Source organism: Colobus angolensis, unplaced genomic scaffold (genome assembly GCF_000951035.1).
Source record: "Colobus angolensis palliatus isolate OR3802 unplaced genomic scaffold, Cang.pa_1.0 Scaffold7, whole genome shotgun sequence".
Lineage (NCBI taxonomy): Eukaryota > Metazoa > Chordata > Mammalia > Primates > Cercopithecidae > Colobus > Colobus angolensis.
The window spans coordinates 15,135,642-15,152,682 of NW_012120709.1; the positions used below are offsets into that span (position 1 = coordinate 15,135,642).

General features: G+C 37.6%; 1 protein-coding gene across 1 annotated transcript in view; it reads left to right on the plus strand.

Moving 5' to 3' along the window:
- The window catches only part of DDX10 (DEAD (Asp-Glu-Ala-Asp) box polypeptide 10), a 285,003-nt gene that overhangs the window by 46,405 nt on the left and 221,557 nt on the right, over positions 1-17,041 (plus strand). The window contains exons 11-13 of the mRNA XM_011926680.1: positions 6,123-6,210; positions 10,685-10,773; positions 13,884-14,349. Of these exons, the coding sequence (XP_011782070.1) occupies positions 6,123-6,210; positions 10,685-10,773; positions 13,884-14,349 (643 nt within the window). The remainder of the gene's footprint in view (positions 1-6,122; positions 6,211-10,684; positions 10,774-13,883; positions 14,350-17,041) is intronic.

Consider the following 17,041-nt stretch of genomic DNA (forward strand, 5'->3'; position numbering starts at 1 on the left):
TGAAGTTAGCACATTACTGTATACAACTGTAGACTTGGTAAACACTGTACATGTAGGCTACACTAAACTTTTTCTTCAGTAACTAACCTTAGCTTGCTGTAACTTTGTTAATTTTACAAACTTTTAGCTTCTTGATTCTTTTGTAATTACACTTAGCTTAAAGCCCACATTATACAGCTGTACAGAAATATTTTCTTTATATCCTTACTCTACAAGCTTTTTTTTGTTTAAATATTTGTTTTCCCTTAAAACTTTTTTGTTAAAAATGGAGACACAACACATGAGCCTAGGCTTACACAGGGTCAGGATCATTAATATCACTGTCTTTCATTTTCACATCGCCCCACTAGAAGGCCTTCAGGGGCAATAACACACATGGAGCTGTCATCATTTGTGATAACAATGCCTCCTTCTGCAGTACTTCCTGAAGGACCTGCCTGAGGGTGTTTTTATAAGTAGAAGGAAAATACTGTAAAATAGTAAAAAGTATAGTGAATAAATCAGTAATAATTGTTTTATCATTTTCAAGTATTATGTACCAGGTGTAATTGTAAGTGCCATACTTTTATATGTCTGGCAGTGCAGTGTGTTTGCCTACACCAGCATCACCATAAACATGTGAATAATGTATTGCCCTATAGTGTTATGATGGCTGTGACATCACTAGGTGATAGAAATTTTTCAGCTTCACTGGCACACTGTAGCCTCAGCCTCCCAGGCTTAAGTGAGCCTCCCGAGTAGCCTGTGCCACCATGCCTGGCTAATTTGTTTTATTGTTAGTAGAGACAAGGTCTCCCTGTGTTGCTGAGGCAGATCTCAAACTCCTGAGCTCAAGCAGTCTTCCTGCCTCTGCCTCCCAAAGTGCTAGAATTACAGGTGTGAGCCATTGCTCCTGACCATTGTTACAGTCTTATGAGACCACTGTTGTATATGCAGTCCATCACTGACTGACACATCATTATGTGGCCCATGACTGTATATGCATTCAGTGCTATAAATTTCCCTCTTAAGTACTGCTCTTGTTGCGTTCCAGAAATTTTGCTAAGTTATTTTCATTTTTATTTAATTCAAGAGAAATTTTAAAATACTTTGTTTTGACTTGTGTTATTTAGAGGTATGTTTAATCTCCATGTATTTTAGAATTTTCCAGTTACCTTTCTGCTATTTCTATGTTATGTTATGTTATGTTATGTTATGACAGAGTGTTGCTGTGTCACCCAGGCTGGAGTGCAGTGGCACAATCTTGGCTCACTGCAACCTCCACCTCCTGGGTTCAAGTGGTTCTCCTGCCTCAGCCTCCCATGTAGCTGGGATTACAGACATGGGCCACCACGCCCAGCTAATTTTTGTATTTTTAGTAGAGGTGGGGGTTTCACCATGTTGGCCAGGCTGGTTTCGAACTCCTGACCCCAGGTGATCTGCCCATCTCAGCCTCCCAAAGTACTGAGAATACAGGTGTGAGCCATTGCCCCGGCCTCTCTTATTTCTAGTTTAATTCCATTGTGGTGTGAAAGCAGATACTGGATGATTTATATTCTTTTAATTTTGTTAAGATGTGTTTTATGGCCCAGAATGTGTTTTATTTTGGTGAATGTTCCATGTGAGCTTGAGAAGATGTGTATTATGTTGTTGGATAAAGTAGTCTCTAGATGTCTATTGTGTCCAGTTGATTGATGGTATTGTTGAGTTCAACTGTGTTCTTACTGACACTTTCTGCCTGCTGGATTTGTCTATTCCTGATAGAAGGGTGTTGAAGTCTCTAATTATAACAGTGGATTCATCTTTCTGGTTGCAATTTTATCAGTATTTGTCTCACATAGTTTGATGCTCTATTGTTAGGAGCCTATGCATTAAGGATTGTTGCCTTTTTGGAGAATTGACTTCTTTATCATGATGTCATGCCATTTATCCCTGAGAAGTTTCTTGCTTGGAAGTCTGCTCTGACATTAATATAGCTGTTTTTGCTTTCTTTTGATTAGTGTTAGCGTGATATATTTTTATCAAACCACTTTTATTAATTTATGTGTCTTTATAGTGAAAGTTGGTTTATTGTAGATGACATATAGTTGGGTCTTGTTTTTTGATCCACTCTGACAACATCTCTTTTAACTGATGCATTTAGGCTATTGATGTTGAAAGTGATTATTGATATAGTTGGATGATAAGCTATTGATGTTGAAAGTGATTATTGATTTAGTAGGATGAATATCTAATGTATCTGTTACTGTTTTTTGTTTGTTGCCCTGTTCTTCTTTCATCTCCTCTCTTTCTGCCTCTTGTGATTCTGAGCATTTTATGATTGCTTTCTCTCCTTAGCATACCAGTTTGTGTTTTTTCTTTTTCACTTTTTTTTAGTGATTGCTCTAATGTTTTTGCAATATATGTTTACAAGTAATCCAAGCCCATTTTGAAATAATGACATAATGCTACAGCACTTCACAGGTAGTGTGAGTACCTTATAATTCTGATTTATCCCTCCTGTCCCTTGTATCATTGATGTCATTCATTTCACTTATGTAAAGCATACATAAGCATATACACATAAATATACATAATTAAACACGCTGGGGCTATTAATTTGAAAAAACAGATTAAGAATAAGAAAAATTTTATTTTACCATCATTTATTCCTTTGATGTGCTCTTCCTTTGTTATGAAGATCTGAGTTTCTGACTTATGTTATTTTTTTTCTCTCTAAATAACTTTTAAACATTTTGCAAGGCAATTCTGGACATAAATTTTGTCAATTTTTGTTTGTCTGAAAAAGTGTTTCTCTTTCACTTTTGAAGGATAATTTTGTGGGGTACAGAGTTCTAGGCTGGTGGTTTTTCTCTCTCAACACTTTAAATATTTCATTCTCTCTAAATATTTCACTCTCCTTGCTTGCATGTTATCTGAGAAATCAGGTGTAATTCCTGTCTTTGTTCCTCTATAGGTAAGGTGCCCCCTGCCCACTTCTTTCAGGATTAAAAAAATATTTAATTTTTTGTAGTTTGACAATGATATGCCTAGGTATAGTCTCAGTCTCTCTCTTTTTCCCTCTGTCTCTCCCCCTCTCACTTGGGCATTTATCCTGTGTGGAGCTTTCTGGGCTCTTGGACCTGTGGTTTAGTGTCTGACATTAATTTGGGGGAAATTCTGAGTTATTACTGTTTGAAGCATTGCTTCTGTTTCTCTTCTCTTTCTGATATTCCCATCGTGCATATATTCACTTTTCATAGTTGTTCCATAGTCATTGAAGTTCTGTTGTGTTGTTTTCAGTCAGGTTTGGAGGTTTTTATCAAGTTCAGCGATTCTTTCCTCAGCTGTGTCCAATCTAGGAATAAACCTATCAAAGGTATTAGTCATTTCTGTTGCAGTTCTTTTTGTTCTTTCGCATTTCTTTTTGGTTCTTTCTTAGGATTTCCATCTCTCTGATTATGTTTCTCATCTGTGCATGCTGCCTGTTTTATCTGTTAGAATCCTTAGCATACGAGTCATTGTTATTTTAAATTACATTTCCGGCCTAATACTTCCAATATCCCTGCCATGTCTGGTTATGATGCTTTACTCTGTCTCTTCAAATTATGTTTTTTGCGTTTAGTATGCCTTGTAATTTTTTTCATGATAGATATAATGTACCAGATATTATAAAAAGAATTGCTGTCAATAGGCCTTTAGTGATGTTAGTGCTGTGGTGGTAAGGTGTGAGGCAGTGGGGGCTGTGGCGGAAGCATTCCTAAAACCTATAGTAGGTCTCAGTCTTTTAGTGAGCCTATGCCTCTGGACTGTGAACTTTACAAATTCTTTTCAGTCTCTGCCTTCCCACCACCCCAACTTAAGTGGGAAAGGATGGCTAGAGTTGGGCATTTCCCTCCCCCAAGGTCAGTTAGGCTCAGATAAAACCCTAGGAAGCGTGGCTCTCATTAACAAGGCCCACCCTCAGGAGAAACTAGTTAAGAGCAGAGTGCTCAGGCATATTTCAAAGTGGTTCATTTTCCACTTGTTTGGCTGAAAGCATGAGGGAATTTTTCTGATATTTACCGTGAGAACTTACTTGAGCTCCTGGGATAAAACTCAAGTGTGAGGGGCTGCCCTATGAATGGGTCCTCCTGGAGTTTTTACTTCTCAGACTTGTCTGCACCGAGGCTCCAGCAGGTTTTATCAATTACAGTTGAGGGTCTCCCACCCAGGCACTGGCTCCCCCTGTTGTTTCTGCTCATGACTCAGCTGAAGTAAGCGGTGACTCCCTGTACTCACCTCACTCTTTCCTGTGTGGGGGACTGTGGTTTGTCCTGTGTCCTCCATATTTATCATGGATAAAAGAAGAGTTGTTGATTTCTTTTTTTTCCAGTCTGTTCTACTTTTTACTTGTTGTTGTGATGGAGTGATGACTTCCAAGCTCCATCCATAGGGTACTGGATATCAGAAGTCTCACTCTTTTTTTTGTTTTTTAAAAGTCTTAAATGGCCTTTTCTGAAGACTATTAGTGGAGAAAATGAGATGGAGAACTTGTTAACTTCAGGAAGCACTGCTGATTGAAAGAATTAAACCTCTTGGATGGAATTACGTTTGGGGTTGTCTATCCATCTCAGAGAGTTGTGCTGTCCTGTCTCCAAGGATGTGTACATTCAGCATCAGTGGAATCCATCAGAATCTTACTTGTACTGGGGCTGTTGAAACACCCTGGCTTGATTTGCCTAAAAATAATTTGGAGAGCGGTTAGATTCAGGGAGGAGTGTTGAGGATGTAGAAGAGACAAAATTGACTATGACTTGGTAATTGTTGAAGCTGAGTGAAAGTCTCTACCTTTTCTTTTGTGTATTTTGAAATTTTTTATAATAAAAATAAGTGAAAACAGTCATGGCTGGGCACGGTGGCTCATGCCTGTAATCCCAGCACTTTGGGAGGCTGAGGCGGGCGGATCACGAGGCCAGGAGATGAGACCATACTGGTGAACACGGTCAAACCTCGTCTCTACTAAAAATACAAAAAAATTAGCCGGGCGTGGTGGTGAGCGCCTGTAGTCCCAGCTACCTGGGAGGCTGGAGAATGGCGTGAACCTGGGAGGCAGAGCTTGCAGTGAGCTGAGATCGCACCACTGCACTCCAGCCTGGGCAACAGAGCGAGACTGTGTCTCAAAAAACGAAAACAAACAAACAAAAAAACACACACAATCTTACCTGCCACCACCTATCACCATCCTGGCCTGAACAATGTGGTTCAGCCTAAAATCAGGGAAACAGGTCTCTTGTGAAGCCTAGACCTCTGTAACATTTTTTTTCCTTTTCCTGTAGCTTCTCTGGGCAGAGTTAAATATCATCTCTGTTATAGTATGCCTAATTTCTAAATAAGGAAATCACTGCAGTCTTTGGCTACTTATTACTTGAAATTGATTTTATGATATTTGACTGAAACAGAAATATTTATAAAAATGACATTAGGGCTAGGCATGGTGGCTCACACCTGTAACTCAGCACTTTGGGAATCCAAGGCAGAAGGATTATTTGAGGCCAGGAGTTCCAGACCAGCCAGGGCAAAACAGTGAGACCCTGTCTCTACAAAAGAAAAAACAAACAGACTAGCCAGGCATGTTGGTGCAAGCCTATAGTCCAGCTACTTGAGAAGCTGAGATGTGGGAGGGTCATTTGAGTCCAGGAATTCAAGGTTACAGTGAGCTGTGATTTCACCACTACACTCCAGCCTCACTGAGGGAACAGGGTGAGACCTCTTAAAAAAAAATTAAATTTCATTTATTCCATTTCATATAGAATGGATCTCTCGTGGGAGACTACTTTCTATCTGTTAAGTAGCCAATGCTAACTGTGGTGTTAATCCAAGTATCTCACTCAGCATGGGATGTTTAGAGAAACTGTCTGACATGTCATTTCTTTTCTCCTGTGTTATTCATAGTAAGTAAGAGTGTCAAACTTGTGTCTAGTTTAATTTCCATCTAATCTGATTCATAGATGGGAAATAGTTATACATTTAAAAATACTGAGGAAAATAGGAAAATGCTGCTTACTATTTTTAGTCTGCAACTTTGAGATACCTTATTTTAACCTTCATCTTTTTGTTATAAAGAATCAATCCAGAAAAACTTATAGATGTCTTATTTTAATCTTTATCTTTTTGTTACAAAGAATCAATCCAGAAAAACTTATAGATGTCCAGAAAAAATTGGAATCTTTTCTAGCTCAAGATCGAGATTTAAAAGAAAGAGCTCAAAGGGTAAGTCATTTTTCAATTGGATACTTTCATTGAATGGAAAAACAATAAAGTTTATCATTTTCTGCTACTTCTTGGTTGCATGTTTGTGCTTCAGATATTCAAGCAGTGTAATTTGCTGATAGATAAGTCTAGCATATATATATATATATGTATTTTTTTTTTTTTTTGAGACAGAGTCTCACTCTGTAGCCCAAGCTGGAGTGCAGTGGCATGATCTCAGCTCACTACAACCTCTGCCTCCTAGGCTCAAGTGATTCTTGTGCCTCAGCCTAAGTAGCTGGGACTACAGGTGTGTGCCACCACCACACCTGGCTACTTTTTTGTATTTTACTAGAGACAGGGTTTCTCCATGTTGCCCAGAGTGGTCTGGAACTTCTGAACTCTGGTGATCCACCCGCCTCGGCCTTCCAAAGTGCTAGGATTACAGGCATGAGCCACTATGGCCAGTCTAGCTTATTCTTCAGAATTTTGAAAAATATTTTTTGTGTATAGATGGGGAATGTCATCTTTAGTTTTGTCAAAGACATATGGAAAATCCTCTCAAATGTGATTTTTTGGATGCACAGTGGCCTGATTTCTAATACTTGATAACATTATTAAGTTTTATTTCCTTTGTAAAATTGCTGTAACTCCTGATTGTACTTTCTTGACTGTGAGATTAATATCTTCCTGCATTAGACTGAATTTCTAGAAAGCATAGAATTCTAGCGAAATTATCTACAGAAATGAGATTTTAACCTATGAATATGACTTAATGTTCCCCAATTACGTCCCTGGACTTAAAGATCTTGGTTAGCAGATACATAAAGAAGTCAATCTTTAGTTTTATTTTTCTTTTTTTGAGATGGAGTCTCACTCTGTTGCCCAGGCTGGAGTGCAGTGGCCGGATCTCAGCTCACTGCAAGCTCCGCCTCCCAGGTTTACGCCATTCTCCTGCCTCAGCCTCCCAAGTAGCTGGGACTACAGGCGCCCGCCACCTCGCCCGGCTAGATTTTTGTATTTTTTAGTAGAGACGGGGTTTCACGGCGTTAGCCTGGATGGTCTCGATCTCCTGACCTCGTGATCCGCCCGTCTCGGCCTCCCAAAGTGCTGGGATTACAGGCTTGAGCCACCATGCCCGACAGTTTTATTTTTCTTAATTGATAAATCATATTTCTGGTATGTAACATATTTTGAAACAAATACACATTGTGTAATTGCTAAATGAAGCTAACTAGCGTAGGTATTACCTCACATACTTGTGGTGAGAAATCTATTTTAGTTAAACTTTTTTTTTGTTTTTTTTAAAGTTTTTTAGAATATCCCACAGTAGATTCTTTGGTAAAGGAAGATGTGAAGTTATTTTTCATTGTGCTTTCCAATCTATCTAATCTTTGAATTAACAGATATTTGAGTCCCTATCATTTTCACCTGTCCTTTACTGCCATTTATTGCATTTACAAGATCTTTGCACCTCCCATAGCATGTCAACAATGAGCCAGAGAGTAGGAACTCAGAGGTTGGATTCTATTTCAGCAGATAGATGAGGTGGGAGGAAGGAAATAAAGAAGAGTTATAGAAAGCTCACCCTAAGTTGATGGAGTAGCCTGAGCAGAAAAACATTCAATAGTTAGGCTTTTATGTGATGGTTTTGAAACTGTTATTCCTGGCAAAGAAGTAAGTTTGTTTGTGTTTGATACAGAGTTTTGCTTTTGTTGCCCAGGCTGGAGTGCAATGGCACGATTTCAGCTCACTGCAACCTCCGCCTCCTGGGTTCAAGTGATTCTCCTGCCTCAGCCTCCTCAGTAGCTGGGATTACAGGCACCCGCCACCACGCCGGGCTAATTTTTTGTATTTTTAGTGGAGACGCGGTTTCACCATGTTGGCCAGGCTGGTCTCAAAACTCTTGGTCTCAAGTGATCTGCCTGCCTCAGCCTCCCAAAGTGCTGGTATTACAAGCGTGAGCCATTGCGCCCAGCCAGAAGTAAGTTTTATTTAAAGAAGAGATCTTAAATTTTTTGCTAACTTATTTTATATTTTAGCAAATTATCATTGGTGTGTTTAGAATAACTTTAATGATGAGGCTAAAATTTGAGTGCTTACTGTGTGCCAGGTACTTAGTTATGACAAAACTGTTTTACATGCATTGTCACCTAATCTTCCCGACAACCAATGAGGTAGGTGGTATTGATTTGACTGTACAGGTGGATAAATGCTAGCTTGAAAATTAAAAAATGTCTAGGATGACTGGGCGCGGTGGCTCACGCCTATAATCCCAGCACTTTGGGAGGCTGAGATGGGTGGATCACTTGAGGCCAGGAGTTTGAGACCAGCCAGGCCAACATGGTGAAACCCTGTCTCTACTAAAACAACAACAAGAAAATTAGCTGGGTGTGGTGGTGCACGCCTGTAATCCCAGCTACTTGGGTGGCTGAGGCATGACAATTGCTTGAACCCTGGAAGCAGAGGTTGTAGTGAGCCGAGATTGTACCATTGCACTGCAGCCTGGGCTACAGAGTGAGTTTCTGTCTTAAAAAAAAAAAAAAGGCCGGGTGCGGTGGCTCAAGCCTGTAATCCCAGCACTTTGGGAGGCCGAGACGGGCGGATCACGAGGTCAGGAGATCGAGACCATCCTGGCTAACCCGGTGAAACCCCGTCTCCACTAAAAAATACAAAAAACTAGCCAGGCGAGGTGGCGGGCGCCTGTAGTCCCTGCTACTCGGGAGGCTGAGGCAGGAGAATGGCGTGAACCCGTGAAGCGGAGCTTGCAGTGAGTGGAGATCTGGCCACTGTACTCCAGCCTGGGCGACAGAGCGAGACTCCGTCTCAAAAAAAAAAAAAAAAAAAAATTGTCTAGGGTAACAGTTATTAAGTGGAAGACCTGAGACCGAAATCCAGGTCTCGGCTAGCTTTCTTGAGACCTACTGTGTTATATCAGGAGAAACTCATTCCAAAATATGAGAGCATCAAATAGTAAGCTATGCCAAGTTGGACTTCTATAAGCTTACTTTACCTGAGAACCTTTTCATTAAAGGATCTTCGAACAAATTGTTAATATTCATTTTTCTTAAAAATTTTGGGCATGCAAACGTGTGCATGTTTTTTCTAGCAAACAGCCTTCAAACTTGCAGTTAAAATCTTCTAGGAGCTTTGGAAGTAGTACACACATTTAAAATATTAGATTAATTTTGGTATGTCATGACTTACTGCAGGCCTAGGAGGTCATTCTGTTATCTATCAGAAAATATGAAACATTGGAAAGATGTTGTTTCACTGGTTTGTGCATACAATAGATGAGTCTTCCAGAACACTGATTATAGAAAAGCACGTTGAAATAAATGATGTGGTTTATTGGTTGTCATGCATGGTTTAACAGAATGGCTAACTGTATTGCCAGCAGCAGCAAGCTATCTAGTTTCATAGAAGTGATTTTCTAGGTTTTGATTATAATCTGGATAGAATAAAAGTGGTAAGCAACTGAGGTGGTTGCTTGTGGATGATTGTAGGGAAAAAATTATTTTTAAACTGGTGTCATTCATTGTTTTTTATGCCCATGGAGATAGAAAATGGTTTGGAGATTAGTTGGGTAGAAAGGATTATTGTAAAGCTAGATAAAATGTGAAGTTTAGGAAGTATGCAAACAGGAACTAAATATACTTTACAAAAGTCAACTTAAAAATAAAAAATTACCTACTTGTGTTTTGTTACCTGTTTATTTGACGAACTGATAAAGGATCAGGACCCTGTTTATATTCTGGTTTTTGTAACTCTAGTATGAAGATAGTTTTTGTTTGTTTTTTTTTTTTAAAACAGGAACAGAAGAAAATATTCCAAGTTAATGATGAATTACTTGAAATCATAAAAAGGAAAAGCTTTAGCAATAAAGTTTTTCCTGACATGGTTTTATTAAATCTCAGTATGTAAAATTTTATTTCATTGAAAAACTTATCTTTTGACACAACAATAAAAAAATTATCACTAACTAGCGTTTGTTACTATATTCTAGAAGATATGCTAGGTATCTACGTGCATTTTTCTAATTTTATTCTCATAACACTCTAAGTAGAAGGTAATGTATCTCTTTTTTGATAGATGAGGATACTGACATGTAGAGAAGTAAGAAGTTCGCTCAGTAAGAGTTTGAGCTCTGAATAGATTCCAAATCTATATTATTCCAAAGCCTGTATTTTCCCAATGGTGTACCTTATTGTAATGGAATTATACTGACTGATAATGGAATATCAGCATGAGTAGCTTTTTGGAAAGAAGATATTCTGGGTTAGGTTGGCTTTATGAAACCAAATGCAAATTTTTTTTCTAATATTACAATTCTGAAAGGTAGGTTTTCATGTGTGTATGGAATGTAGATACACTGAACTGTTTTGTGGTTTTTCAGTACTATTGAATTTATCCCATTGGTTAATTTTCTTATATATTAGTCTAAACTCATTTTTAATTGCTATTATATTGTACTTTTCAAACTCTTAATTTACAGTGTTTTGTCTCCTATATACGATCGGTATATCTGATGAAGGATAAAGAAGTATTTGATGTGAGCAAGTTACCTATACCTGAATATGCCCTGTAAGTATTCATAATATAGTTGTAATAGTGAATCCTCAAAGTTAGAGGGAATTAATTAATTAATTAATTTAGAGATGAGATCTTGCTATGTTGCCCAGGCTGGTCTCAAACTCCTGGGCTCAAGCAATCCACCCACCTCAACTTCTTGAAGTGCTAGGATTACAGGCGTAAGGCACCACACTCGGCCAGAAAGAATTTGTTTGAAACCTGGTTCTCTGAGATTCTTAGTTTAAACCACTCTGCCTTATGTTAAACGAATCTGTTTGTTAAAGATTCGCAGTGGAAAAGATGAAATCAGCCTGGCAGAAAATTCGTTCAGTATTCAGTTCTTACTATCAGGGAGCAGTTTGTTATTTGTAGGTATCAATTCCTTAAAGTGACATTGGCTCTTTCCTATAGTTTGATCTCAAAGGAGATGGAGAGCAACCAATAAGCATTCTTTGAAATCTTTGTGTCTTCTGTAGTTCTCTTGTTCTCTGAAACTCTTGCCTGGATTACCATAGACATTTTGTGCTTTGGATGTGAGTCTCTTTTGCTCATTCTTCTTAAGTTAGGTTGTTTTCCTCTATTGCTTACTGCCTGAATATTCCTCCTGTCTTGGTGTTTCTTACAGGTACTAACAGTTACTATGGCAAGATGCCCCTTTTTTGGTAACTGAGGTTACTATTGTATGAAACAGAATGGTTGGTTTCGTTTTGGCTTAGTATTTGAGGGATTTTTTTGGGGGATGAGACAAGGTCTTACTCTGTCACCCAGGCCATAGTGCAGTGGTGTGATCATGGCTCACTGCATCCTTGACATCCCAGGCTTGGGCGATCCTCTTATCTCAGCCTCCTGAGTAGCTGGGATTACAGGTGTATACTACCATGTCTGGGTAGTCTTTTTGTATTTTTCGTAGAGACAAGGTTTTGCCATGTTGCCCAGGCTGGTTTCAAACTCCTGGGCTCAAGTGATCCCCCCGCCTCAGCCTTCCAAAGTGCTGGCATTACAGGTATGAGCCACTGCGCCTGGCCAGGTTTTTTGTTTTAACCTTTTGACCTATAAAGGAGGAATGTTTATTCTTCAGTGGGCTCCTATCTGTGGGAGTGGTAAAAACATTGACATAATCTTACGGAAGCACCTTTGAGATAATCATACTTTGAATATCAGCCTGAAATTTCACAGACTATGGTGAAATATGTGATTATAAGGCAAGGTCTGTATGTTTGGCTTGCTGTTAGGAATTTGAGTGCCTTTACCTTTAAATTGAGTCTGACTACAACATATATCTGAGTGAGCTGCTGTTTTCTATTCTTTGTTAGACTGTATGTTTACCATAACAGGTAATATGTCAGTTACTACATTTTTGAACCTTTTAAATTGCTTTATAGCAGTGTAGGGCTGCCAGCTTTCCATTTAAGTGATAGATGGAAAACCATGTGCCATGGATAACATGTTGTTTTTTGCTCATGTTTATATACCAGTTCCTAGTTTTATTATTTCTGAATATGATCCATGGCTTAGGTTATTAGCTGACTTTTGACTCCCTGTGAATTTTTGTCCTGGTTTTCTGACTTGACCTACCTGGGTTATTAGCAGATAGGAAAGGCACAGGTCTTTAATAGTGTAGGCCATATTTAGGGGACCATTTGTTGCGATAGATTCCAGTAAATTTTATCTATTGGTAGTTGATGACTTTTGCTTTTTGTGGTGCTTAGAGAAGGCAGAAAATTAACTTTGAGAACAGATTTTAGTATAGTTGAATTTGGTATTTTAATTTTTGTAGATAGTTAGCTGTGTAGTTTCCTTGAGGTGTGTAATTTCCTTTAGAAGCCTTTGATACCTAAAGCAGTGCCATTTAAGATATGTTAAAGGTTTTAAAGTTTTACTAAAGAAACATGTTTTGAATACCTAATATGTGCAAATCATTGTACTGTATGTTAAATTGTAGATGTATAAGATGTACTGCTACCTTAAAGAAACTCAGTTTTAGTAGCTGAGAGAGACATAAAAATGTAAGTGCAATACATTGAGAGAAATTATCTGGATGAGTTCATGATCCTAACCCTAACAGTAGTGATGGTGATGACATTAAGTTCTCAATAGTTGTCTATATGCCAGGCACTAGTTTTAAGTGCATTACATCTGTCACCTAATTTATTCTTAAAACAACCCTGTGAGGCAGGTACTCTTAGCATCCTGTTTTGCAAATGGGAAAGCTCCTGTATAGAAAGATTAAATCATATTCCTGAGATCTCACAGCTAGTAAGTGGAAGCCAGATTTTGAACCTCAGCAGTCTTATTTTTGAATCCATGCTTCTCAACATTACATCTCTCAGTTTCTTTGAACCATGTCAGATAGGAAAAGAACAGTGGATTCATGTTATGATGTTACTGTTTATTCAGAGCAATCCTTGATAAAATCTAGGATTTTATTTCTCATCGATCAGTGAGAACTTAATGAAAGTTATTAGCTTTGATCCAAGCTGGGAAAGACATGATATTAAATTGAATATTGATCATTGATGGAGAAAACAAGATTTTTTAATTTCTTTTTTTGGTGTTTGGTTTATAAAATCCATTTTTATAGCAATGATTATGCCATATTCTGTTTCAGGAAGGGAGATGGGGACCACATTCTAGTTCTTTCTCTGTAGAGAATTGTGTTTTGTCCTTTCATGGTCATGTCTACTCTGGTTTATTTAGTGCTTAACATTTTATGAGGTACTTTCATGTAGTTAGTTAATTGGATCTTTACAGCAAATGTGAGTTAGGCCTTGCAGGTACTGTTATCCCCATGTTATAAGGAAGCTGAAGCTGAGAGAGTTGAATTGGAAATTGGCGGGTCTAGTACTTGAACTGTTATCTTGTTTCTGGTTCAGTGCTCTTTGTCTTGTGCCATGTTACCCTCTTAAAGAAAAAACAGTGTCTAAAATGTTTTCTGACAGGTGTTCAGTGTATTTTGCCTTACTTTTTGCATCAACTAACCTGTTAGTATTGAGTTATATCTTACAGGAACATTTTCTTTAAAAAAACTCTAGAAATCTCTGCTCTTGAGAAACTCTTCTATGACACCTATAAACATATCATCAGTGTTGAGATGACTATTTTCACATTTTTCCATATTTAAGGTCTCTTGGTCTTGCTGTGGCACCACGCATAAGATTTCTTCAGAAAATGCAGAAACAACCCACCAAAGAATTGGTAATGAGCCAAGCCGATAAAGTAATTGAGCCAAGGGCTCCCTCCCTCACCAATGACGAAGTGGAAGAATTTAGAGCCTACTTCAATGAGAAAATGTCCATCCTTCAGAAAGATGGAAAAAGACTCGAAGGGACAGAGCACAGACTGGATAATGATACTGGTGACGAAGAACAGGACGAAGAGGAAGACGATGAAGAAGAAATGGAAGAGAAGCTGGCAAAAGCAAAAGGGTCTCAAGCTCCATCTCTTCCTAACACCAGTGAGGCACAGAAGATCAAGGAAGTTCCTACGCAGTTCCTGGACAGAGATGAGGAGGAGGAAGATGCTGATTTCTTGAAGGTGAAGCGGCACAATGTGTTTGGATTGGACCTTAAAGAGGAGAAAACATTACAGGTAAGTTTACTCCCAATGGAGGGTCTTCTATTACATTGTCTTACTATGTGCTTATTGTTGCCTTTTGGGGACTGAGAGAAAGTGAAAACTAAGAGAAACTTAGGCCGGGTTTCTTTGCAATGAACTCTTCCTCCTTTCCCCCATATTTAAACACAGAGTAAGTGCCAGTGAATTTTCATATTTTTCATAACTTTGGGAGCTCTAAGAGGTTAACAATGTTAATCTTATTTACTGGTTTTCTGATGCTGTGTTTTAAAAGCTGCCAAAGTCCCGATTATGTCTCAAAGGAAGGCAATGAAGTTTCTTGGTTTATGGCATGAGGATCCTTCGTTATTATTCTTAAGATACTACTTTCTGAGTAAATTATAAGGAACAGTTGTAATTATTTAAATCTTTCTAAACATAAGTTTTACTCCTAATGCGACATTTGTTTATGGGAACCAAGCCAGTATCTTAAATAGAAATTGAACAGTTCTTTTTTAAAGGCTAGTTATGAATGTTTATGAAAAGTTTTCATGTAAATCCTTTGTTTCTCTGTAGCCGTCTTCTAGGAGGAACAAAAGAAATAATCCATTTAGATAAAGCACTTGTTTTTAGGATGCTTTTGTAGGTGCACAGTAAATGTGTTTCCCCTTCTCTCTTATTCCCCTTTCTACTTTGTATGCCTTTATTCTTGATCATCTTTTTAAAAGGGAATTGAGTAAAAAATGAGCTTGATTCTTACTCTTTTTACAATGTTGAATAAAATTTCAAGACTCACAGTAGGAAATACATAATAGATTTTGACTGAAACTTAGAAAAGTGTTTCTTTAAGTAACCAAAAATTAAAAACCTAGAAAATGTACTTATTGAACTCTTTATATGTGTTATGTGTTAGTCATTTTCTAAACATTATCTCATTTAGTGCTTGAAATAACTGCAGAGGTCATTACTACTATCTCATTATACAGGTGACAGAAAAAAAAATAACCGTGGCACAGAAACAATATACCGTAGTGAGGCACACAAGTAGTAAATGGCAAAGCTGGAATTCGAACATAGTTATTTTGACTTTAATACTCACTGCTGTCGTCCAATAGTCCTGTACTGTCTCATCCTGCTTTAAATTAGATCATTTTAAGTCTGTAGTTAAGTATCAGTGAAGTTAAATACAAGAAGTTAGATTTTTGTTTTAAATAATTTAGCCACTGTATTAACTATTATGTATACCACTTTCTAAGAATCATGAACATAACCAAAGCATCAAGTTAAGATGAGAAGGAATGATATAATTTTATAATACCATGAGTTCACATAAGTAGGACATGTGTCTAAGTACTGATAGCTCATCTGGCATTTGAAAAATGTATATAGCAAAACAACTTTTTAAACTTTTAAAAAAGTTTTACTGTATATCAGTTATCTAAATTATCCTAACTCTTTAATATTCACAGTTTGAGTTTTGGCAAATGTATGGTGTTGTATAATTACCACAATTAAGAATAGAACAGCGTCATCACTCCAAAATATTTCTTACTCCCTTTGCAATTACTTTACCCTTCACTCAGCATCTGGCAACCACTGATCTGATTTCTACCCCTGTAGTGTTGCATTTTTCAGAACGATATATAAATAGGATAATACAGTATTTAGCCTTTTGTGTCTGGCTTTTTTCATTTAGCTTAATGTTACTGCGTGTATCACTAGTTTGTTCCTTTTAATTGCTGAGTATTTCATTGTATGGATATATGATATGTTTTCTTCAGCTTTAAATTGGCATTGATTCCAGTTTTTGGTGATTATGACAAAAATAATTATAAAAAATATTTTTATGTAAATAATTTTCTCATTTCTTGGGGAAACAAGTGGGGTTATTTTCCAGGAATAGGGTTACTGGGAACATATGTTAAGTGTATATTTAACTTTGAGAAACTCCCCAGTTGTTTTCCAAATCAGCTCTTCCAATTTATGTTCCTGCCAGCAGTGGATAGGAGTTCGAGTTGCCTCCCATCGTGGCAGCACATGGTATTGTCAGTCTTTTAATTTTAGCCATTCTAATAGACATGTAGTGATACTGTACTGCAGTTTTAATTTGCATTTCCCTAATGACTGAACATCTCTACATGTGCCTATTTGCCATTCATATATCTTCTTTGGTGAAATGTCTTCAAGTCTTTCATCTCTCTTTTGAAATGGTGTTGCCTTAGTAAATTCTAAGAGTTGTCTATATATTCTGAATACATATCCTTAATCAGATATATTTTGCTAATACTTTCTCCCAATCTATGGCTTGTTTTTATTTTAAGTGTCTGGTAAAGAGCAGGTATCTTAAATTTTGAAGTCTGATTTATCACATTTTAGGTAATTTACATAGTGTCATATCTGATAAATCTGTGATTGACCCAAAGTCACAGATTTTCTCCTATGTTTTCGTCTAGAGGTTTTACAGTTTTAGCACTTATATTTAAGGCTAGGATCCACTTCGCCTTAATTTTTGTATATGATGCTAAGTAAGGATCAAGGTACACTTCTTTTGCATGTGGGTATCCAATTGATTCAGTACCATTTGTTTGGAAAAAACTATGCTTTTTCTATTGAATTACCTTGACTCTTTGAAAGTCAGTTGACCATATATGTGTGGGTCTCTTTGTGGACTCCTATTCTATATGTCTGTCCTTTGACCAATAACACCAATCTTGATTAGTGTAGTTTT